General features: G+C 37.4%; 1 protein-coding gene across 4 annotated transcripts in view; it reads right to left on the bottom strand.

Annotated features, from left to right (window-relative positions):
• The window catches only part of LOC128018535 (dedicator of cytokinesis protein 8), a 39,342-nt gene that overhangs the window by 4,315 nt on the left and 9,587 nt on the right, over positions 1–25,440 (bottom strand). For 3 of the 4 annotated variants that reach the window (XM_052604102.1, XM_052604101.1, XM_052604104.1), the window contains 43 exons: positions 24,401–24,576; positions 24,038–24,109; positions 23,797–23,902; positions 20,680–20,892; positions 20,448–20,533; positions 20,182–20,248; positions 19,099–19,248; positions 18,414–18,494; positions 17,935–18,091; positions 17,703–17,827; positions 17,169–17,259; positions 16,863–17,025; positions 16,071–16,188; positions 15,498–15,568; positions 15,270–15,414; positions 15,003–15,104; positions 14,733–14,828; positions 13,933–14,167; positions 13,585–13,749; positions 13,291–13,463; positions 12,628–12,723; positions 10,439–10,534; positions 10,162–10,311; positions 9,889–10,002; positions 8,888–9,043; positions 8,641–8,777; positions 8,390–8,553; positions 8,064–8,215; positions 7,399–7,581; positions 7,101–7,227; positions 6,061–6,148; positions 5,832–5,928; positions 5,613–5,747; positions 4,686–4,838; positions 3,347–3,505; positions 3,141–3,241; positions 2,678–2,870; positions 2,370–2,513; positions 1,848–1,979; positions 1,151–1,285; positions 895–984; positions 451–687; positions 208–351 (listed from right to left, as the gene is read on the bottom strand). In XM_052604102.1, the coding sequence (XP_052460062.1) occupies positions 208–351; positions 451–687; positions 895–984; positions 1,151–1,285; positions 1,848–1,979; positions 2,370–2,513; positions 2,678–2,870; positions 3,141–3,241; positions 3,347–3,505; positions 4,686–4,838; positions 5,613–5,747; positions 5,832–5,928; positions 6,061–6,148; positions 7,101–7,227; positions 7,399–7,581; positions 8,064–8,215; positions 8,390–8,553; positions 8,641–8,777; positions 8,888–9,043; positions 9,889–10,002; positions 10,162–10,311; positions 10,439–10,534; positions 12,628–12,723; positions 13,291–13,463; positions 13,585–13,749; positions 13,933–14,167; positions 14,733–14,828; positions 15,003–15,104; positions 15,270–15,414; positions 15,498–15,568; positions 16,071–16,188; positions 16,863–17,025; positions 17,169–17,259; positions 17,703–17,827; positions 17,935–18,091; positions 18,414–18,494; positions 19,099–19,248; positions 20,182–20,248; positions 20,448–20,533; positions 20,680–20,892; positions 23,797–23,902; positions 24,038–24,109; positions 24,401–24,576 (5,775 nt within the window). The remainder of the gene's footprint in view (positions 1–207; positions 352–450; positions 688–894; positions 985–1,150; positions 1,286–1,847; positions 1,980–2,369; positions 2,514–2,677; positions 2,871–3,140; positions 3,242–3,346; positions 3,506–4,685; positions 4,839–5,612; positions 5,748–5,831; positions 5,929–6,060; positions 6,149–7,100; positions 7,228–7,398; positions 7,582–8,063; positions 8,216–8,389; positions 8,554–8,640; positions 8,778–8,887; positions 9,044–9,888; positions 10,003–10,161; positions 10,312–10,438; positions 10,535–12,627; positions 12,724–13,290; positions 13,464–13,584; positions 13,750–13,932; positions 14,168–14,732; positions 14,829–15,002; positions 15,105–15,269; positions 15,415–15,497; positions 15,569–16,070; positions 16,189–16,862; positions 17,026–17,168; positions 17,260–17,702; positions 17,828–17,934; positions 18,092–18,413; positions 18,495–19,098; positions 19,249–20,181; positions 20,249–20,447; positions 20,534–20,679; positions 20,893–23,796; positions 23,903–24,037; positions 24,110–24,400; positions 24,577–25,440) is intronic. The other variant, XM_052604103.1, reaches the window with a different exon arrangement.

Raw genomic sequence — 25,440 nt, 5'->3', positions numbered from 1 at the left:
TTTCTAAATAATTATTCAAATAATGTAAAAATGTGAATATACTATTACTATATACTATTACTATAAAATTCATAGATATTTTACCAGTGCCTAAGTGTTAATTTAGAAGGGCTCAAAGTACACATAAAATTTGATTTTTGTCAGCCTCCTTTCACATTTCACATCTCAGAAGAGTTGCTAGTGTTCAAGTGTGCATTAATTTCAGACCTGATTGACGGTGGCTGTGACCGATCCCTGCAGGACCATCTGAAGCATCACAGCATCCGGCTTCTCTCGGTGCGTGGCCTCAGCCAGCTCTCTAGTCTTCTTCTGCATGTCCTCAATGGCCACCTCAATAGGAGTGAGGTCAAACTGAAAACAGGTAGAGACAGATTGAGTAAGTAGTCATTTAGATGCCTTTATCGAAATACCACTGCAGATGAAGCAGGTATTTCCCTGGATTGTTATTACCTCCTCCTTTTGAATGACATTGATCCGTGTCTTGATGTAGGGGAAGGCATGCATGGTGGTTAGGATGGTTTTCCGCTTGTATTGCTCGTTGAGTTCCCCTCGGGGCCGCCCACTCTTTGTGAACGGCGTAGTGTACATGAAGCGCCGAAGGTTGAAGTTCTTCTCAAAATTGGTGAGGCGGTCTTTCATCTCATAGTCATCAAAGTAAGGCTCCACAAAGGTAATCTGTATGTATGCCTGATGCGAAATAAGGAAATCAACATTACAATTAGGACATGTCAGTGAGACTTAAAGGAAACAAATCGCTGAGGGTAACATTAGTTGAATGAGGCATTTGAGATTTGAGTGCAGAGGCAGTCGACGGCCTTTCAAGCTAATGAGGGTGTCACACAAGTCGTACGGAAGAAAGCTTTTGAAGGAAGAAACACACTTGACGAGAAGTACCTTGTTGGGATTCAGCTTCTTCCTGTCTACTGGTGTGGAATCTTTAATCATTTCCAAAAATTCATCTCCAAAACACTGACTGTAAAAGTTCTGGAAAATTACAAGACAAAGGGACAAATGTGTAAGTCCCATATAATATAGAAGCTAATTTCAGACCATTATAGCGCTGCCTAAAAGCATCAAAACCTGAAACCTTAAGAAAAACCTTCATCACAAATGCAGTTCAAAACTTCACAGGGTTCCAGAGAAATTTCACCTCGAGCCGGTGGGATATCTCCGGTAAATGGGTGATTCCTGGCTCTTTGTAGATAAATTCTCGCTCATCCAGGTCTCCAAATTTAGAGCCATAAAATCCCACGCGGAAGTAGGTTCCAAACATCCTCTTGTGACCCTGAAAAAGGAAAAAAATAAACATTTAGTTAAAAGGCAGCAGTTGCTACATAATGATGCATGATTTCAGGTTCAAGTTTTTTTTAATGAAATGACTTCACAAAGTAAAAAATATTTTTGGAAGATGTAAATAAATATGAAAAGAAAAACTTTCTACTTCAAAATGTCATGTTTAAGTCAATGTGTTGCTTGCTGATGCTTTGTAATTATTTGTGAAAGTTACTAGCAGTTTTCCACGCCATTATTTTTACAGTACACTACCTTATTTAGCTGTGATGTGACAAAAAAATGTTAAATTACAAATATTCTACATAGTGTCTAAATTAATGCTCCTCAATTAATGCTCATATTAGTGTTCATAAAAATGTATAATATCTATTTAAAAAAAAAAAAAAAGGAAAATACTGTTTAACATCGTTTTATGTGAAGTAGAGCATGTCACAGCACATTAACTTCCCTATTTCTATCCAGCTGCCCACATGCATATAGATTATGATCACATTATGCAGCTTCTTCCTGCCTGGCGGAGGCATGTAGGAGGACATGTCATTTGTATGCTTTACCTTTTGAATGATGTTCTCAAAAGCCCTTTGGAGCTTGTCATGTGTGGATGCGAGCTTCCGGAAATCTCTGTGGGCCTCCTGTATAGGCACGATTACCTTGTACACCTCATTAACCGCCTCGTACAACCCGCCCTGTAAGGGAACAATGAACAGTAATATATTAGATATAGCTACATAACTTTCTTTTTAAAATAAAAATATATTATTATTTTTAATTATTAGAATATATAATATTGCATTATTACAATTTTTATATATATATATATATATATATATATTCTTTTTTTTTTTTCTTTTTTTTTTTAAGTTGTATTTTTTTAGAATACAAATAAATAATAGTCAATATTATTACTATCATTAATGATTTTTCTTTTTCTTTTAAATTCTTCTTCTTAAAAAAAAAAAAAAAAAGTTTATATAGAGAATTGGAAGCGTCATGCTACACAAAGATATGAAGTAGCATTAAAGAAGGTGGGCTGCTTATTTGGCTGTCGTTGGCACATTGTTCCACGGATAACTCACGTTGCTGAAAAGTTCAGCAGCCTGTTCCAGAAGCCCAACTAGGCCATTTTCTGTGAAGTAGCGTCCCGAGCAAACCCCATCCTCGTCTGGAGACAATATGTCGTCTGAGACTGCAGACTCCTCCAGCACGTTAGGAGAGATGTTCTGGTGGAGGGAGATGATTATTTACCACAGTAAGACAAGGACCTCATTTACACTGAACCGCGTGTGAGGGGTCGAAGAGCAGCCGAGACATAATTCACGCCTACTGTTGTTTTTTTCAGAAAGGGAGCCTATTCAAGCGTTTCCTAATCATGATAATAACTCACTTGAAAGGTGACGCTGCCCACAGGCAAGTATTTGTGATCCTCCAGCATGCTGAGATATTCAGCCACCAGGGCTGCGGCATGAACCAGACACATGGCTGACTCTGTAAAGCACTTCCTGCTGTTGTGCTTCTCTGCCATGTTTTGGAGCCAGGTTAGACGCAGGTCCGGAGATGTCTGGTAACCCTTTGCGATCCTGGAGCCAAAAGCAAACCACAGGTTAATGGAAATAAATCAAACTCTGCTTCTAATTTCAAAGCATATGTGGACTTATTCACTCAAGTTATTACACATGAGGCACACTGCAGGGTTCAAATGTGCCACTCGGTTACCATGGTAAGTGCAAAAACAGTAGACAAACAGTAGAAACCACAGCGAAAATGGAAAGCAGGGGAGAAAACCACAGGCCTGGAATCCCAAATGCAGATGCAGACTCCGTTTTAGCTGCAGGAGAATATGCCTGTACCTATACATGAGGTCCATGAGCATCTCAGGATCTTTCTGGAACTCCTTCATCTTGACAGTGTCTGAGAGGATGCTGTTTAGATTCCTCAAGAGTTCATCCACCTGTGGAGACAGAAACCAGTAAGGTCATTCGTTAAGACAGATGTTTAGCATGCTTACTGATTGGGCTGGATGTCTACAGGTCTAGACTTTAGGCTGAAGTGTTACCTGTGAGGGCAGCTGTGTAGATTGCATTTCCGTGTCTTCTTCCGCATACGCCAGGATAGTTCTGAAGGAGCGGCGTAGGTGCTCCTCGTGGATGTCTGAAGACTTGCCCACCAACGAAGCCAAAGACATTGTCACCTGCATCTTGACTCTGGAGAAATTCTGCAAGGACAAACAAGGTGTCAAGGTTTGGCTTCCCCTGACTTATGCCATGTTCTAGTATTTACAGTAGCACCATATGGACCACTTTTACTGCATTTCTGGAGCTAAAAAAAGCAGCATGAACATTGGTTCCACATGATCATATGCTTTTTTTGGGTGAACTATCCCTTCAATTTAAAGTCTTCCTCCAAAGTTTGAATGTTCAAAGCTTCGTGACAACTGCATGAGGTTTCCCAACTAGAAAACAGCCCTTCCCCTAGCAGTTCCTGTCAACCAGAGTCATGTCATTTATCTGGGCTGGCCCTGCTGAGGTTATTGAAGGTTACATTGTCCGATACAGGTGTTAGGCTGTGAATGGAAACGCCACACTGCCAGGCGCGGTCGGCCATTGCTGTCATAGTCTCAGATCACTGATTCCACGGGAGGCTTGAGCCAGAGGCTGAAAATGCTCCATCCATCTTGCTTAGCATCAGGAAACTGCAAAATGATCCCCCATTAACCCCTGTATAATTGCCAATGGATCATTTCAATGGCACCATTATGTTAAATTGAGCGTATGTGCGAAGCATCGCTGGACGTCGCCAATCTCGCATCTAGGTCAGTTTCGGCAAGAAGAACGGCTGGACATCGACACCGCTGAGAAGATTGATTCTGAATTTGTGCTGAAGCCGGACTTCACCGTTTAATCTAATGTGAGAAACGGCCTTAGGAAGCATACAAACACAAAGCGTAGACCAGAGGGGTAAAAGACGGCCTGCCGGCTGAAACAAATCAACATGACTTATTCAAGGTTACACTAAAGACAGGACCGTCTGCTGGAAGCTTTTACAAAGCAAGCAAGCAAACAAACAGACAGACAGAGAGAGAAATCCATCCTTTGCCCATTAAAGATGAATGAGATGGCAAACAGCACGGCCATCTGCTAGGGGAGGGCTGAGGGGGCTGAGAAATTGAGTAAACAGAGGAAATACTCCAGCCATCAGCCTGGTGCACACAGAGGGACGGCCGGCGAGCAGCGACAGGCTCATGTTATCAGGCGACAGACAGACAAAGAAGAGAATAACCGTATAGAGGGCTTTGTCAATGTTACGTCTGCATCATCTTATCACAGAAAAGACATTCAGGTGGAAGTGTTTTCATTCGTTTAGCAATTAAGGTGTTGAGTGATATGGTGTCTTACACTAGCAGAGCTGTAGCTGTATCTCATGATCAGGTAGAGTGTAGCACAAGCCTGACTCCTGTTGCCGTCCACACAGCTGCTGCAGTAATGAAGAACCTTCTGACACAGGTCTGCACACTGCTCGGCCTCCTCCTCGAACAACAGCTCACCAAACTGAAAAATAGGATCGTGTCTGATATATATTCTATATTACATGATTACAAAAAAGGGAAGACTGGGGTTGGTTGGCACGGTTTTCATTCCTTGTTAAATATCTCTTTAGGTGCAAATTAATTTAAGCTTAGACTATGCTAAACAGACATTCAATAATCACATTTTGTTAATTCATGACTACATTTATGCAATTGTGCATTAATGAATATAGTTTTTGAATGCATATTAATGATTTACTATTAATTATTCTTATACTAGTCTGTGTCAACCATTCACACTCACACTATTTTCATGAATGATGTCAGGCAGGTGGCATAATTTATCAGTCTTTTAAAACTACAAAAAAAATAAATAAAAAAAAATAATGATATATATTATATATATATATATATATATATATATATATATATATATATATATATATATATATATATAAAATAACTGGTTGCTGGATATGACCTCATTTTTAAGTCTCTCTATAACTTAGTTTAGAATATTAGCTGGGGGGTACATTTTTATTTTGACAGAAAATTGGACATGTTTTTGCCTCAACATTTAAATGATTTTTCTTTTCTTCTGAGAGAATCCAATAACGAACCAGAAATTTCATGTAGACAACAAAACCCAATCTAGCCTACAGCTAAAGGATTTAGAATGAGCTACACTAAAATAAACCACAGGAAAAAGCTTTTATATGGCTATAAATAAAAACAAACTGAATTTCAGCATATTTTTGCACCTTTTTATAATGTTAGCCACACACACGGTCAGTACCTTAACTATGAGAGCCCGTAGGGTGCTGAAACAGTGTGACAGGAAGGTGGTGCTCTGATTACAGGTGAGAGAGTGCAGCAGAACCTTCAACACTCCACCAACCACATTATCCTTACAGTCCGCCAGAGGAACTGCCTGGAACCAGAACACAAAGAAAAAAACATTATTTCATGCTAAAATGTTGCAATATTTTTGGGTCCACTGTAAGAGTTCTGTTACCTGTACGATCATCTCCAGCAGGTCAAGGACTATGAGGTTGGTCTCAGTCGCCAGGTTCCCACTGATTATGGCCTCCTGATCCAGCTCTGCTTTGGATCTGAGGAAACAACAACAACAAGTCATTAGGCTGTAGATTAGGGCCATGGAGAACTAGAACCAACAATACATGAGACGTGCCACAGGTTAAAGGGAAGTGAACCATGAAATGATGGTACTATTTTATGCTCACTTGTCCTGCCTGTCGTTTGTCTGGCGCCACTGTGTAAGGTCTTTCCTCCAGCGTAGGTTCTCTCTCAGACCCAGCGTCCGGTCGTTACCTTGCACAACACACCAAGACGGGACAGATTTAGCAAATATCTAAACAAAGGAAGTCTGCAGACTGCAAACATGTCCAATTAGACCGCATTCAAAATAATTTTAGTGCATTGTGGAAAACAAATAATATATCATTCATTGCACCAACAGTAACTGTCCCCACTACAGTTAAAGGAACAATTATGTTATTATTTATGAATCTGCATGTGGTTTCAGAAATCTGTATGATACACTTTATTCTGTATTGAACAAAAGGTAACTTGTTTTAAATATCCTGTAACATATAATGAAAGTGCCAAAATGACACCATAACCGTATTGTGTCTTTCTTGTCCAGATTTGCAGTCAGAAACAACCAAATAAATAAATAAATAACCAATGGCTCATTTTCATCAAAAGGCCCATGGCAGGTCACCTTCAAAAAAAAAAACTCTGTAGTAAAATAACATAGAACAAATTCTACTTACATACAATATATCATACATAAGTTCATAGAACATTATTTGGGACTAAATGTAAAATGCTTAAAACCACTAAATCGATGATATTCTCCAGTAGTGTAAGTAATGTTTATCTAACAAAGAACATGTGACTGGGACAGAAATTGACATTTGATTTTGAATTTACACTTACATTTGGATGACTTTTCAGAACACCACCACTGAGATATAGATATATATATATATATATATAATTATTATTATTATTATAAATTTAATACGAATTCTTTTAAAATAATATATTTTGTAATAAATACACTTTTTAATGTGATTGTTTTGTGAATCCAAAAGAAAAATAATCTTTTCATAACCTACTTATTGTTTTCCATGGAAGAAAGAAAGTCACACAGTTCAGAGCAACACAAAAGTTAGTAAATGATGACAGAATTTCCATCTTCGGGTGAACTATTCCTTTAAATGCTAAGATAGAAAGTAAAACATGAGATGCAGCTCACCTCCCACCCTTTTCATCATTTGTCCTCTGGCTCCGATTCCTCCCAACAGAGCCTCCTCCAGACGCGCCTTAGCCTGCTGAGACTTCTGGAGGGCCTGGGTGCTCACCTTATCAGAACTCTGCTTCCCCTACATAAACACACACACACACACACTACATTACGTGAAAATATCCTAATGACATCAGAAAGACCATCCAGCAGATGTCTTCCTGTCCAAATCAAACTCCATCCCGACACTGTGACTCCAAGCACTTCTTGAGGTCACTGAATGATGCTGCAGTGACTCAAGTGTTTTTACCCTGTACTCAAAGCAGGAGACGCAGATGGTGAGGAGTTCCAGCAGACGGCTCAGCTGAGATGAAGGCATGTCCACAGTCCAGCGCTGGACCAGACTCTGGTCTGCATTCTTGATAATCCACAGGAAACACATGAGCAGATTGCGACTGGTCTCTGCTGTCAACATGTTGGTAGTTTTCCCCGCCTGGACAAAAAGACAAAGAATGCTCAAATGAGAATTACTGTTTCTTTTGGAATATGTCAGATAAATAGAAATATCCAGGCACAGGGCTCTCTGGAATACTTAATTATGATTGGTCAGTTACAGGTATGCTAAACTATGTACTCTCATATCACTCCCAGTGTTGTTTTTGTTTAATTACCAAAGTAATAAAAATATAGCTGAAATCAAAATAAACTGAAGCTGAATATAGAAACAAAAAATATAAAAAAATTAAATAATAGTAATAATGACAAAAGCACATTTACTCGAATTATATAAAATAAATATTACTTTATAAATAATATTTTGAAATGATAATATAGATATAATACAAATAGAATTATATATATATATATATATATATATATATATATATATATATATATATATATATATCAATACTTAGTTTCTATTTATGTCTCAAGTAAATTAAAGTAAAAGTAAATACATAACATAATTCATACCACAGAGGCCATAGAGACCAGAGCATTTCTCGCTAAAGTGTTGAAAGGATTTCCCGCGATTGCCATGGCAACAGATTGATTGATGGGGGTGATGCTGTCAGGATCTTCCTCAGGCCCACCAGACTTGCCTTTACCGCCACGCGAGTCAGATACTGTGTAGATCACATTTACTCACACATATAACACACAGATCTGAAAAGCACGATCCCTTTTCAAACTACCATCATGCACCACAAGAGAGCCATGATCCAGCACTTGAACCCACTGGCTAAAATCCAATATCAAGTCTAACTGAGATTAACAGTGTGACTTGTGTAAGGCAGTACCTGTGAAGTCAAGGTAATTGATGGAGTCAATGATGATGCCCACTAGAGGGAGGTAGAGAGACGCAATCTTAGCCTTGACCTCTGGCCTCGAGCAGCGCTGGTCCAGATCATGAGCGCACAGTAAGCTGTATGTGGCACTGATGGCCTTTTGTTGTACTCTCCCCCTGCGTATACACACATTCATTTATAACATTTGGTAAGCGCACTCTTGAAAAATGTACTAAACATAGCACACGTTCAATGTGACCGACCCCTCTGACTCCATGTCCAGTGCAGTGCTGAGCTCGGTCAGCAGCAGTCCGGTCAAGTAATGCCGCTGCTTAAAGTCTGGCGACAGATCAAACATGGCTGCGATCTTATTGTCCTGGAAACTGCAGGAGCTGGAGGTCTGGTGACAGGGACAAAGATTTGGTCTAGATACTCGTTGTTTCCAAATACTGCGAGTATTAGACGAGACGTAACGGACACAACACAGGAGAATGAGGTTTCTGCACTGACCAGTGAGGAGGTGGAGGGTGACGGGGAGGCGGGGGCAGACGCAGGGCTGCTGAAGAACAGGCTGAGATTCAGGTAGTGCTCATGACTGCACAGGACCCTCAAAAACTCCAGCCTCATACTGATCAAAGTCGAGATGTTCACACTCTTCGCTGCCATCTGAGAGAGAGAATTTAATAATATTTTTACTTCTGTCTGAGCCAAGGTGCAGTAATTTATGCACATGTTCTTAATATGACACTCATGCAGGTTTTTAGTCTTAGCCTGTTCATCTGTTTATCATAACTAAATAAATAAATGTACTGAATATATAGATAGTTAATTAATTAGTTAGTTAAATAGTAAAAATATGAATAAGTGGTGCTCTGGCTTGCAATCTATCTTGATCCCATTGCTACTCTCTCTTCTAACAATTTTCTGTTCGGTTTCCTGTATCTGTGTAGCATGTATAAATAAATACACATAAATATATTAAATAAAAACATTATTTAGTGTTGTAGGAACGTGATAAGATTCACCTCTTTCACCTAATATTTGTCTAGCAGAGCACCAAAATATATTTACATTTATAAATATTTTAATGGTAGCATTATTGTTTTGTTTTTTGACTCCAGGTTATGGAATCATTATTATTTATTTAATTTATATATATATATATATATATATATATATATATATATATATATATATATATATATATATATATATATATATATATATATATATATATTTTTTTTTTTTTTTTTTTTTTTTTTTTTTACGGAAATGCGCATCAGATTTTCTACAAATTACTTAATAAAATATTATATTGTTTTGTATTTTTTGTATTCATATTTTTGATTTTCTGTATTCACTCTGAAATATTACTCGGCTTTATTTAAAAAATCATGCCTGAAAGTTTCACGCTGGACAAGCTTCTGATGTCCACTGAACCGATTATTTGTGATTTGTGATTTCTTTCTAGTATTAAGAGAATCATTAGTAGATGAGATGAGCTGCAGGACCTGGTTGCAGTAATTCTTCACCAGCTGGAACACAAATCCTCGGTCCATCAGAGACATCAGGTCATACAGGAAGAAAGCAAGGCTGATGTTAACCTTCTCTGCCTGCTCCAGTTCCTAAAGTGAAAGAAACACACACATCTCTTCTCATCAGCACCGACAAATAACATTCCTCAAGAGGACCTAACCTCTTGTACGTCATATGTGCAAAAAGTTTACAGAATTGCCAAAAATTTAATGGATTAGATTATGGTCTGTTCAGATGGATTCAATCACCTTTTGTTGTTTTACTAAAATGTTTCCAATCTCAGCAGTCACCACGTTGACAATAGTGGTGATGTCATCTTTGAAACGATCCGAAAATCTGTTCCTACGAGGGACTGCCTTCTTGTCCAACTGAGACACATGCTGACTCATGCTCTTCACCTGGAGTGAGGATGTACAATGAGAATTAGAAAAAAAAAAGCTCATAAACAACAGAACATCTTACACGTGAAACTTAAAGGACAGCCAAAGCTGGTTTGGTCAGCAACATGTACGCATTCCAACTTACAAGAAGTTCAAAGAAGAACCAGGCGTATTTGTAGACGTACTCTCTGCAGACTCCAGTGCTGACCACCATCTGAAGAGCCAGCTCCTCATGAAACAGCTATAAAGGCAGAGGGATTGTCTTATTAAAGGGGAGGTCTAATGCCATTTCATGCATTCTGACTTATGTACAATCTGTGAAAGAGTTGGTTCCTCATGCTACTATGAGTATTTGACGGAGTATTTCTGTGCCAAACACACTCCTTCAGGGTTTGTGTAAGTTTTGGAAAGTTTTTTCGAGTATGGCTCTTCATGACATCATAAAGGGCAGAATTCCTTGTATGGGCATGTGAGCAATGCGAGCGAGAGCAAGAGATGCCCATCAACGTGCTTCGCTCAGGTTAAGAAAGTTGTCGGCAGTGATGCAGAAGACTTGCTCAAGGATGCGTCTTTTTTTTTTTTTTTTTGACGATAAAATCAACAATTCAATTCAAGTTTATTTGTATAGCGCTTTTTACAATACAAATCGTTACAAAGCAACTTTACAGAAAATTATGTTTCTACAATATTTAGTCACCAAACAAGGGTGTTTTTGGTTGTGTGGGATGGATGATCTTGCTCAGCCAAAGAATTCAGCACTAAGCAGTTTGATTCTCCGGGTCAGCAACGGAGTTGTGCAAGTGTGTTTGTTTTGTACTCAGCATTTCGGTGATGAATGTTCAAATTAAAAAAATTTAAATCAATAAAGGTTTCGTTCCTGTTTTATTTATGTCAATGTCACAGCTTGCAGACAAATCGCTACTCAAAAGCTTCACATGCTCGCAACTTTTTAGCTCCACCCATGACACGCCTCCGGGAGCTCAACTGTTTTCAGGGAGAGGTGTAAAGCTGTATCTTTCTTTTATAAATCTGATAAAACTAAAGACTCTGCAGATATCTGGGAATTCTTCTGAATGAACTGGCTCTTGAGTATTACCAAATAATTTGATAATGCCAAAGTTTTTAATGACAGTTGACTGTGTGATAATGTGTGAACTGTGTTCATGACTAATTAAAAAAAATAAAAAGTTCTTAATGTATTCTACAATAATGGCCCGTTTTTGTGTGAGTGTGTTGTGTAAATGTCGGGGTAGGCCTGGGGTGTATTCCAGAAAGCAGGGTTAACTTACCGTGAACTAAACCCTGAACTCTCTGTTGATTAACCCCAAACCTTGCTTACTCGAGGTATGTGGTTCCAAAAACACGTCCGGGAGTAAGTTCATTCAACTCAGAGTATGTTCCTGGTTAAGACTCAAGACATTCTCAACAGAGCAACGAATTGACGAGTCACTATAGAAACGGTCGCTAAGAAAAAGCGCGCCAAGCTGTTTCTTTCTTCTTCTTCTAGTTGTTTACCTGCTTAGTGCATATCGCCACCTTACTGATGGCTGTGCAATCATTTAATTTTTTTTCCAATCCTTGAGAATGTAAATTGTATTATTTGTTTTATGCTAATTATACATTAAGTCATATCAGATATGTATTTTGATTTAGAATTCAGACATTATAGAAAATACCACTCCATGTGTGAGATATAACATATAAATATATATAAGTTAAACATTACCTTGTCATATTGTTTTATAATTTATGCATACCTCTTAATACATAATTTATAGATAACTCTTATATATGCCAATAAAATAAATAATCATATTAGATTAATATATTACCTTATTTATTACTTATATTAGCGCTTCCTCATTAACATATCATATGTATGTATATATATATAAAATAGGCTATATTACATATTGTAATATTATATAATAATCTGTCACCCCATTGAAGGCTCGCTGTAGTGAACTAACCCTGGAACAGGTTAAGTTTAGAGAGTGAGTTGCTATGACTACTAACATACCCTGAAAGTTACCTCTGTTTTTGGAACCCAAAGTTGAGGTTATCCACTTACTCTTAAACATACCCGGGTATGTCACATAACCTGCTTTCTGGAATACCCCCCTGGTGTTCTGTTATAGTATATATGTAATTCTTTTTCTTAATGTTTGAAAACAATAAAAAAAAAAGAATATAAACAAAAAATTGCAATACAATACTACTCTAGAGGTACTCAAGATTAACATAAGATTGGCTGAAACTGTGTGTGTTATGTCCCTTTTAAGAAACACAACCTCTGCTGAAATGACAGACAGGTAACGAAGTGGCAAGGTCAACCTTTCTGTTCGTGGGCCGTGTGCTTCCCGTGGAGCTTTGTGAAGTATTGGAGGTGTTTCCAGCTGCTGTCATGCGACTGCCAGGAAGATTTAAACCCTGGTGGAAACCAAAAATGTGGGAAAAATAAGCAAAAAAGTGTGTGTATGTGCATGTAAAAAGAATGTGCACCCTTCCAAAAGAGAATACTTTAAGGAATTGTATTTTTATTGGTAACTAAAACTATTAAATATTATGATTTTCATTCATTAAAAAAAATGAGTTGCTCCTCCTACCATGAATTTTGTTCAACCCAAGAATGATATTGCATTTGTCAATTCAATAATCGAAAAAGCTTAAATAAATATTATAATTAATATAAATATTAGATGGAAAAACCCTAAACAAAAATTTGAAATGTTCTGAAATAAGTGTAAATAAGAAAAATTTACAAATAAGTGTAAGTTAAAGTACTAAAATGACTATAAATAGATATATTTCATTATAATATAAAAAAATATAATATGATATAATTCTTAAATATTTAATAAATGACATACAGAATTGTAATTCTGCATATTTCTCTTCCTATCATTCTATTTTAACATTCTGTGACCTTTCAAATTTCAATTCAAACTCATGAATTTTGTCCAGGTCACGTATAACGTTGCATTTGTGTGTATGTACCTTTCCTAGAATGTTGGTGACCTCTGTGTCCTCTGGGCTCTGCGGTCCTGGTATATCAGGGTTGCTGCTGGAACGAATCCGTGACTGGAGCAGCATGAAGCCGACCGTGTTAGCCGTGGCGCGAGTGAGGGTGCTGTATCGGCTCTCTGGGTGAGCCATCAGACCTCCTGTGCCTGGTGAACACAAGTAAGCCTCGGATCAGAGACGGACAACAGCAGAGCGAGGCCCAAAGCCACTAAAACTAAAAGCAATTACATCATTGGTGGTTAGGATGATGTCACAACCCTACTGTACCTGTGGTGTGGATTTCATGTTGAGTATCTGGCAAGCGGAACACAAAGTACAGGTATGTTGCTAGGAGACAGTTTCTGCCCTGATGGTCCTTTGCCAGCTCCTGACTGTTGTGCAGACTGTTGACCACCGACACCACTGACTCAAATGCAATCTGGGCCAGATTTGCTGCACAGAACAAGATTAAAACTCTGTGAAACCAGCTGACAATCCTGAACAAGTATACTAGCCTACGCAGTATGCAAAAATCTGCATGACGTGCAAATGTACTTGTATGCTAAAAACATGACTTTTTCTGTCTTTCGAGTGAGTGCAATACAAAAGCTAAAGCTCTTCCTGTATGAAACGCACCAGTCTGTCCAGCGATGACCATGGGCTGCATGATGAGACGGAAGAGTTTGTCGAGGACCTGATGGAGGAAAAGCACCAGCGGCTCCAAGCCGGAGGATGACAGAGAGATGATGCTGAGCTTCAGTTCGTGCTCAAACATGTTTTCAGAAATTTTCTCATCTCCCACACGGATAGGGAACATGGCCTTGCCCTCCAGCGCATGACACAGGGTAAAGAAACGCTCCAAGTGACTGTCCTGTGATTGAATAAAAAGAATTGGCAACAGCCATTTCATTTAATGAATATTTGGAAATAAATATTATGCAATGTTTGAAATGTTACCTATAGAAGCTGATATTTAATTTACTTCTTAATAAGTTTCAAGTAATAATAAAATACATTTTAATAGAAAAGGGTTAAGTAAATAATGAAATACCTACAATTCAAATAAATAATTAAAAATATATATCTATTCATACTTTTTTTTTAATATACTTTTTTTTTATTTCCAGTGATCATTTTAATTTTAGCGAAATTTAAGTTTTTCATATAATTCAGTACATTCTTCTGCCAGCCATTTCCTGCAGGGTTAGTCAATTTAGTTCAAATCAATATATTTTACTCAAGTTAAATCTAGTATAATACTTCAAATCCTACTGCTTTAGCTTTGACCAGGCTCAGTCATGGTCTTTCACATGAGACACTGATTGACAAGAGGTTGTGTTATTTAACCTAGGTGAGAAGCGATGCACACCAGCATTCACTACACAACATATGCTGGTCTTTCCAGCTGGGAAGTAAAATCTGAGAGTGTTTGGCACCTGTGTTTGGACTGAGGACACCGCTTGTAGCTCAAGGCTGAACAGTCCCTTATGATTCTCCATCCACTTAACAGGAGGTACCTGAGCTGGCAGTTTCTGAAGGCACATAAAAGACCCACATTTACAGAATATACACTTTATTCAAACAAATGAGCACACAGAGACACAGAAGAATCATTAAATCTCTGTCCAAATTAGACATTAATGCAAGGTTGCAAAATGATATGATTGGTATCCAAAAAAAGGCAGATGTGAAATGGTTGACTGTACCTCTGGGGAGTGCAGGGAATAGTTCACAGGAAGTTTGTCCAGAATGATTGGCAGACACTGCTGCCCAGTCTGCAGCCTGTCATTGTTCAGCATGGGTAACCACTGCAGGAAAGGAAGTGAAGTCATTACTTTACGGTCACTTTTGAGCATTTTATGGCACCACTGCTATATAAAAGTATTAATTTCTTTAAAAACAAAAAGAAAAACTGAACTGACTTTTTAACAGCCCTGTATACACACACACACACAATCTGTTTAGTCACTCACTGAATATCCAATGAGACTCTCCACACTTCCAGTCTGGTTCTGTTTCTGCTGGCAGCTGATATGGTAAAAGGTGAGCAGTAAGTGGTGTTTCTCTGTTAAACGGGCTGGAAGACGAATCTTTATCTCATCATAGAAATCAGGAGACCTGTGTAGGAGATGGAAACAGCTCTCTCAAACCAGCCTTACATTTGCTTAATATATAAAACCATCGTAAGAGACCATGTTTACCTGCTGTGGTATGTGACTGAAGTGTAGACCTCTTGAAGAAACTCAGGGCCGCTTGATTTTCCAAAGATTACCTTTTTTTTCGAGTGCAGAGGAGAAGGTGACAAATACATCAAATATACATTTTTGAGTCTGCTCAATAATTTTTTTAATCTCTGTAGTATTGTTATACAAACACATCCTTTGGGATTTAATGGTCTGTCATTTAAAGTGTAAGTTTTATATATTTCGTATGTCATTTATTCACAATGAACTTGGAATCATACAATAAAGTGATAATAATAATTATTAATTTCACAATTTTATTATATATCATATTATCTTTAAAGCTTTGTAAACATTGCACAGGAGTAGAATAACAATAACTGAATAAAACATTTATGTTTACAAATGTTTAAAATAATTTTCTCTTTTCGGACCACTTTAGTCAACTAGCTAACCTGATTTCTATTATATTCCTTTTATATCATTATGTTATAAAACAATATTTATTATTATTGTTTTTCGTTTTTGATGATGTTGTTGTGAATATAAATGCAATGGTATACATTATAAATAACTATTTTTTGCACTCACAGGCATGGCGCAGCTAGGGTCCTCACCGCTCATGAACTGGATTTTAACCGTAATGTTTCTGGCTGAAGTCAAACGGTTAGTAAGATTCAACCTCAGAGGATACACATACAGCAGGTTCCTGTAACATAATTAACATAAATGAATGAGACTCTAAAGTTATTTGCAGACAAAATAATTATTCCATTAAAAAATCCACAATTGGGTGTTAAACATTAACTGACCACTAGATGGCGCAGAAGGCTTCCAGTTCAACACTGATAACAAGGAAGAAACTAGCTGCCTTTCATAAATATGTTTTTCTGACTTATTTCCATATAGCAATTTTTTAAATGCAAGTTTGTCCTACGATTAATAAAAATAAAAATAAATAGGCAATTCTACTTTTTCCATAATCTATAAACACCCTCCCATCCCTCTTTATCACAGAGTGTTTTCTAGGTGAGGCAAGTTTTGCACACAATTTTTCAAACTATTTGTGTTCATAGTAAATGAGTGACTAATATGACCCACAGTTCTGCCCTCCAAATTCTGACAAACCTTATTACTCAGAACTACGATTTTTTCAAGATTACTGATTAATCACTGCCTCCCATTTCTGGTAGATCTCAGCCTGACAATTTATCTGTGTGAGTGTGTGTGAGTGAGTGAGTGAGTGAGTGAGAGAGAGAGAGAGAGAGAGAGAGAGAGAGAGAGAGAGAGAGAGAGAGAGAGAGAGAGAGAGAGAGAGAAAGAAAGAGAGAGAGAGAGAGAGAGAGCGAGCGAGAGAGAGAGAGAGAGAGAGAGAGAGATTACCGGTATATATTGTGAGGCACATAGACTTCACTGGAAGGAAACTCCAGCACTTCTTTAACCGCGCGGGGATTTTTCTCAGACACAGGTTTCACTGGAATCAGTTCGGGGGACAGACACCCAGGAACCGTCTCTGGCACTGGAGACACTTCCAGTTTCAGATAACCTTTCAAAAAACACATACACATAATGGTGCAGGATGACTTACACGACAAAGTTTAGTACTTATAAATACGATTTTTATTCACCAGTCCACCACTGTTAACTCTTACACATGAAACTGTAAAAAGGCACAGAACATCTCCTCACCAGGTATGATCTTTACACGTCGCTGACCGGATGACCTCTTGATGTCCGCCAGGAACTTGAACAGGTCCTCGTCACTCAGACGCTCTCCTTCCTGCCGGCACACACAATAAACGCTCAGCTCAACACAAAGCATTTCAAAAATGACATTTTTTCAAATCAAGTCAGAAGGATTTTATGGAGAACAGAAGATAAATTCCTGTTGTAAGAATGCAGAGTGATATTAGCTAGAAGAATGCAATCACCATCCGGAGAATGTGAAGAACGGAATAATGCATTCAAGGTGACAAACTAAAATTCTAATAATTTTAGCAACTTATTTTTCACAATGCTAATTCACAGAGGTTGGATTTTGTTTTTTTTAGCACAGTAAAGCATAGTTCTGAAATACTTTGTAAGTTGCAATCATATTTCACAATATTATTATTTTTGCCCAAAACCTTTGAATGGTAGTGCACATAAACAAAAGAGTTCCCCAAGTCCCATCCACATTTTCTTCTTGAATATTCTATTGGCTAGCATTTCTGCAGTAAATACCTGCTTAATGAATGTGCACATGGGGACCGCTGGTTTGAAGCCAGACAGGATAAAGTTGTCCTCCATCATACTGAATCTGTCAGAGTTCCGTCTGGGCAATCCCTTCTTTTCCATAGGACCCTTGCCTGTGCCACAATCAAAATTGTACACAACTATGGATTTAATTTTTTTTTTTTGCTGAGCGATGCATTATATTAACAGAGCAGTGGTGTTCATCTATTCAGGATCTCACCATTGATACTGTCCGTGTCACTTGTTTCTCGTTCCAGTGTGGAGTTGATGGCACTCATGATGTTGACCGTGGCGAAGGCGAACGGCATCCTGTAGCGGCCCAGCCTTTGACAAAACCCCTCCGCTTGATTCTTCAGCTTCTCCAGCTTCTCTTTGTTCTGACGGACACCGAAAAAAAGAGCGAGGTTCATAGAAAGAAAGTGGTTTTATTAGTTACAATATTTCCCATAACCAACTCATATGGCTTGTTTGAATTCAAAACAATGCTTCTACTCTTCTGGGAAAGCTTTCCTCTAGACATAGATGCAGGGTTTTGAAGGGGCAATTGCCCACCAGACTCAGTGAAAGATTTCCTTATGGACCGTACTTGGTATATAGGTGTAATGTCACAACCCCTGCCAAAATCTGGTAAGTCAGTACACTTCTGACCATGTTGTGTACATAAACAATGAGAGAGAAAGAGAAGTGCTCCGCCGTTACCTTAGCAGCATCACTCTCCTTCAGTACCATGTATGGTTCAGCACAATCCCCGATCTCTCCCTGCTGAAGAACCTTCTCGATCTACACATGTACAACGCAAACACACTGTTGTTACACAACACTGATTTGACATTAAGCAAGCATGCATTAAACTGTGATCAAAAGTGACAATAAAGACATAATGGAACATAATGGAAATAAATGGGAACTTTTTCTTTATCAAATAAATCTGAAAAAGTATCACCGTTCCCTCAAATATATTAAGCAGCTTAACACTAATAATAATAATAAGAAGAAATGTTTCCTAAGCAGGAAATTGGCATATTAGAATGATTTCTGAAGGATCATGTGACACAGAATACTGGGGTAATGATGCAGAAAATTCTGCAATCACAGGATTAAATTAGGAAAAAATAAAGTATTAAAATAGACAAATGTTGCACATAAACAAAACTTATGAAACTGACTCAAACACTAAAAATAAAGAAAATGTTTATTATTAATTGACAATGTCTCAAAACGACCAAATCTCTATAGATTAATCCTCCTAACCTACACATCGGTTAATCACTTTATAAAAAATATATTCAAAAGCAACAAAACATGATGAAAGTGTCATATCAAAATACTAAAGTTACGCCTTTCAATCATTTTGAGGCATACAGTGGCCATTACTCAACACTACCTTAATGACCAGATAGATATCTGGAGAGGGGTAGGAGATGGAGAAAATCGCAGATCTGGCCAAAGTGGAGGCGTCCGTGTGGGGAGTGTGGACCCGCAGGAAACCCTTCATCTGATCCGAGTTCATGTCAAAGTGGAAGTTCTCTGAAATCTGACAGAAAAATACCACAATTAGCATGGATAGCATGAAACAACCAGCCTGCTAAGGGTTTTGCCATATCACAAAAAATGAAACAAGGGAAATTGCAGTGTGCATGAAGAACAATAATACTTCCTCAAATTTCAGGCAGAGGCAACCAATCAGAATTGAAAGAGAGCTCACAAAAAGCAACATTAGCATAGTTTCCCAATAAATGAACTTACTCTGGCATTTTTGAAATCCTAAATTATGTTTTCGTTCCTAAATTGGAGAAATGGGTAATTCCTCCCATTCAAAACACACTCTTCACCAAGCCATGAAAAAAAATAAACAAAAATACATTCTACATAAAGTCCCTATTTAGCATGATGTCTTTTGCATTAACCTTCTTCAGTAAAAGCTAAAGAGGATTAACGTAATACTTCAGGATATTCCTCCCAAATATATATCTGCTGTCAGTCCATTTAATATGGAAATATGCACAGCTTGCATTAGAACTGGCTGATTTCTTAAAATCCATGGCTGTCGGTCTAAGTTCTTAAATCTGTGGTAAAGACTAGCTGTGTGTATTTGAGTGGTTCATGTTCACTGGTTTTATAGAAGTTTGTCTTAAATGAATTTTGTGAGCAATTGCTACTTCTTTAGAATTAAATTGTTTTAGATGTCTAGACACACAAATTAAACATAGAAAAATAGCCTCTGACAAAACAATGTTTATAGCTGTGGATAAAGAAAATGTCTCTTATTAGCTTCTCTAGCTCTGTTCAGACCGAAGTGCAGGAATGTGGGAGGACTAACAGGAAGAACACTGACGGGAAGAATTTTGATTATGTCTCCCAATATTAAAAAATGGGATTAGGCAAAAGGGTCAAAATACAAAAAAGCTATACCACATATTTGGGATTTTTTTTTCTTTGTTTCTTATGATAAGCATCAGAAACTGACCTTCTTCTTCTCTTTCAGGTCATAGAGGGCCATGGTTGCAAAGAGGGGCTCAATTTCAATGTCAAATCTGTAGAAGGAAAAAAAAAATTCTTTAAACCAATATAACCATCAAAACCAAATAAGCTTTTCATGCATATGCTATGAAGACCATTTCAACTTCAAAGTTTAAAATGAAACAGATTATTTAAAATTAGGAATAAAATCATATATCAGACCAACTATTTAAAGAAAATAACCAATAACAGTGGATGGTAAAGTAGTATTACTTGATGGTCTGGCATCGCACTAGTATCCTCTGCCCAAAGTGCTCTTTGGGACAGTCAGGAATGGGCCGAATTGCTACTGCATCCTCCTGTACAGTCAAAGGCAGATTGAAGATGATATTTAACTTCTAACAAAATCCATGTGTTCACAAAAATGAATCGCTCAAGAATATTCTGTAAAGAACAATGTTTAACACTTAAGCATGTATTTAGAGGAAGTAAGGCATGGCTGCACCTCATCAGTGGGTGGGTAAAGGCCGAAGAGCTCGCCGTAGCGGTTGCTATTTCTGGCCTCCAGGTTGAAACGATCCAGCTCCTCCGGAATGCTGAAGCGTAAGAGGTTCTCCACACGCCAGTCCGGCTGCAGGGCCCGTAAGTTGAAGTCTGAGCTTGTGAGGGTAGTCCTAGCTGTATCATCACATAGTTCTGCCAGGGACGGTGACTTTTCCTGAGGGATAGGAGAGAACATATTACATTACATATTGCATAAATAGGACATTTAGATATCAAACTGGAGCCTTAGGACCCCCAGGAGCCCAAAAGAGGGTGATACGGGGTCCAACCAAAAGTTAATAAATCATTTAGTAATTCATTATTAAAAATAAAAGAAAATTATAAAATATGGAATCAAAAAAAATAAATATATATATATATATATATATATATATATATATATATATATATATCTAAATATAATAATAAAACAAACTTAAATTTATAATTAACAATGAAAATTCACATTTAGCACTTTTTTAAATGTTTATAATTGTGTGTGTGTGTGTGTATATATATATATATATATATATATATATATATATATATATATATACACACATTTTTTTTTTTACATTTATACTGAATAATAAAAATAAGGACTGTCACATTTATCACATTAAAAAGTTTTATGTAGAAAAGAAAAAAGCATAAAAAAAACATCAGATTTGGCATCACCTTTTAATATTTATTTACTCTTTTTCTCATATGGTAGTTGTATATATAAAGTTAAAGGGTCATTTATGAAAAATATACATTGTATGTGAAGTTAAAAACTAAGCAATGCTTATACATATGTATAAGCATTAAAAAGTTTGAAAAACCATTGTCTAACAAAATAAACATGCTTTGCAAAAGATGGTTTCCTTATTTGCCTATTGAGAGCATATTTTCTCACAGATACAAGTGATTGTTTAGGTTAAATTCATTCATTCACTTTCATTAGTTGACTGTACAGTTCTTTGTCAAAAGTAAACTGAAAAAAAAAAGCGGCACATAGAATTAACTATTTTCCAAGTTGTGTTTTGTGAATACTCACAGAATTGGCAAAGCCTCTTTAACTTCATTCTCTGCTCTGATTCACATGCAGTTATGTGGCAGAGGAGCAAATTAAGTTAAAGAAGCATATACAGTTCAAAAGGCTTAAGCTTGGATAATAGTTCATTTCATATGCTTTTTATTTTTATTTTATTTTATTTTTCATTTTACTATGTCTTTTGTGAATACCGACTGAACTGGCAATGCCTCCTTAACTTCAATCTCTCCTCTGCCACATAACTACTCTGTATAGTTCTGAGACTAATGCCTTTTTCCAGGAAGACCATAAGCCTTTGCGATAGATGAATTCAATGAGATTTCTGTTAATCGCCAAATATAAGAACCATATGCACCGGCTCTGATAGTGGGCATCATGCAGGATTCCCATGATGCATTGCATCTAGCCTGTAGGATAGACCTTCCCATACCATTAGTATTCTTAATCTACTTGTTTAAAACACACATCACAGAACAGAGCTGGCTAGCGGGACCTTCAGTACTCCTCTGAATTACTAATAACCCAGCAGTGAATGCAGGGGCCCTTTAAAGCATCCAAAACTAAGAGAAGATCTTGCAGACTCTCAATCTAAACTCATGAAATATGCATGAAAGAAATCTTTGTGGTTTGGCTGGTTAAATCTTGGCAAAGCTGCATTGGGACGGAAGTAGTCAGGACAGAATGAATATTCATGCCTCATTATGCACCTGGACCCTGATAAACAGGGGTGGGATAGAGCCAAGATGGTAGTCAAGGGGACAAAAAACACCTAGGAGAAAGATTATGCTCATATTCCTCCTCGTTTTCTTCTGTTTACTGATAGGAAATTAATTTGTTTTGTTTCTTTTACGGCAGGGAATGAGCACATAATGGGATGTGTGGTGACACATTTCAAAAGCTTTAATATAATAATAATTACAAATAATAAAAAAAGAGGAATATAAGTGTCAGTGGGGTTCCTTGAGTAACACCAATAACAATGTGAACAAAAATCCTAATTACTGGGGCCTGTACCATGAATCTAGATTATCTGGCTAGCCAGGTAAGTTTCAGTTTAGTTTGCACCAATCCTGGGTTTTATGTGCCACGTAAGTGGCTTGGCTTTTAGCTGTGTTCATTGCCATAGTAACTTAAACTCCACTGCTAACCTGCTCTGTGACAGGTTATGTTCTGGGTTCGAGATCTCAAACTGAAGTTGCACCAATCAAACCAAAGTGATACATGTCTGACACAAAGTCACTCCCCCAGTTTATCTTGGTCTGAATCAAAGGTCACTAATGCTAAATAAATAAATAAATAAATAAATAGAAGAAGTCTGGCTTTAATGATAATTACTGAGTCATTTTATGATTTATATAATTATTCTGATTCATATTATTTGTATAATCTTTTACACACAAGCAATTTTAGTCTAACCGTTATTATAAATCGTTTATTTTAAATAAATATTCATGTATACAGATCATGTAATATAAATAAGCTGTAGCATCAAAAGCACTCTTTAAAAAAATAAAAAATCTAACCTTACATGTTCGAGTCTCTATCGCTATATATTTTCAAATGTATAAACTAACTTAAGTTTCACTTGTCACTGCACTGATAGAGCAAGATTATTTATTTTATTTGTCCGCCTTCATATGATGTTTAAATTTTTCATATTCTTCAATTATATTCTTCAAGCTCTTAACCTTTAGCAAAACCTAACCTTTACTTTTGAATCTCACTTGGTCTCTCGCGAGAAGTGAATCAAACTTGCTTTGTGTTGCAAGGCTCGCGATTGGCTGTTTGCCAGTGATGTCACACATTCATTTGCACGCGCTCCACAAACTCAGGATCAAAGCCTGAGTTGACAAAGAAAGTTGATGAACAGCATCATGGCACCAACAACGCCTGATTGGAGTGGTTTGGTTTTGTCAACTCGAAACTAATCCTGTAACTCTGAATTTATTCAGCTACCATCATGATACAAGCCCCTGCTTTGTTGTTGTAAAACGACATCTACATATAAGAGGAAAGGTTTTCTAAACTGTGCTTACTACTTACTTGCTCTTGTTTGTCAGGCTGAACGTCAGACTCAAACGTCTGTCTCTGTAATAACCTGATAGCGTCCGTCCTCTCAGAGTACGCAATCCACCCGTAACCCTGAGTTCTGTAAATGAGAAGCAGTATTATAGCATCTCTTTGTCTGATGCTATTTCTTTGAGTTGCGACTTCTGAATATTTAAACGGAATATTTCAAATTCAGCCCTTGAGGAAGGACAAGAAATGAAGTCTGGGAATTTACCGTCTGCTAACCACCAGCCAGGGCTGCGTGTAGCTCTGAACACAATCCCTCACATGGGGATCCAGCTCCACTCTGGAGACACACAAACACACACACACACATATAACAACACTCAAAGCTTTACAGACTTTCTTACTGACATTGTATTTTGCTTCTAAATGGTTGCAAATTAATTTGCATCTCAGTTGTGAGTGTTTCTGCATTTCTCACTTGAAAATGAAAATGAATAATTTATGCAAACTAACTTGGGAACACTGCTTTCCGTTGAAGGAACATAAGTATATAGGTTAAAGAAACTAAATGAAAGATATTGATTCCAAATACAGATATTGGTCTAGTAAACCTTCCCGATCCAGTACCCACCCTTCCTCAGGGACAGAGGGGCGGATGGTCCTGCACTCCCTCTCCACCAGCTCCACCCCCAGGTCATCATCAGGAAACTCCCCCAGCTCCTGCATGAGCTCGGCATCTCCACTGCGCAGCTGTGACATCAGGAACTCATCCAGGTCCACCGGCTCGACTGCTTCACACACCTGAGGCTATGAAGGAAACCCGGAAATACAAGAAAATCGAAATTACAATCAGAAAATGTAAACATATCAGGTATTATGAAAAAAACCCTCGATAACACTCTTAAAAATAAAGGTTTGGCAGCGATTCTACATAACAGGGATCCTCAAATCTGGACTTCGAAATCCACTTTCCTGCAGAGTTTAGCTCTAACCCTAATCAAACACACCTGAGCATGCTAATCAATGCCAATCAAAGTCTTCAGGATCATTAGAAAAATCACAGGCAGGTGACTTTGATCAGGAGTGGGAGCCAAACTCTGCAGTGCATTGGACGTCCAGGGCAAGATTTGAGAAAGGGGGCTATAGAAGAGCAACAGTTTTAGGTTCCCCAAAGAACCTTTCAGTGCACAGTTCTTATAAGAACCTTTTTTCTTAGTGTGAAGAACATTTTATTATCTAAAGAATATTTTTCTATTACAAATAACTTTTTTTTGTGGAATGGTTCCATGGATGTGCCAATAAAGGAGCTTTTTTTCAGACATAATTCATACTGTCATTATAATAAAAAACAAAAGTAGTGCAAAGTATGAGAAAGAGAAAGTATGAAACGCATAAAAAAACAGCCTCTATAAAAATGCAATATAAAAAAAGAAAATAAATTGTAAAACTCTTCAAAAAGAGGCCAGAAACGGTCATAAAAGATTAAATCTACCCTGAATGAATCACTACTGTATTTTCTTCTCGACGCTAAAGCATTCAATCCAATTCAATAGTTGTTGTCTATCAAATAAGACATGCATTTAATCTCCCACTATACCAAAATGAATTTCTTAAAATAAACACACACACACACACACACACACACACACATAGAATGCTCTATGACCTCCA

This window comes from Carassius gibelio, chromosome A8, assembly GCF_023724105.1.
Source record: "Carassius gibelio isolate Cgi1373 ecotype wild population from Czech Republic chromosome A8, carGib1.2-hapl.c, whole genome shotgun sequence".
In the NCBI taxonomy this organism is placed as follows: domain Eukaryota; kingdom Metazoa; phylum Chordata; class Actinopteri; order Cypriniformes; family Cyprinidae; genus Carassius; species Carassius gibelio.
The sequence above is the reverse complement of the archived record's forward strand: the minus strand, read 5'-3'. Positions and strand labels throughout refer to the sequence as shown.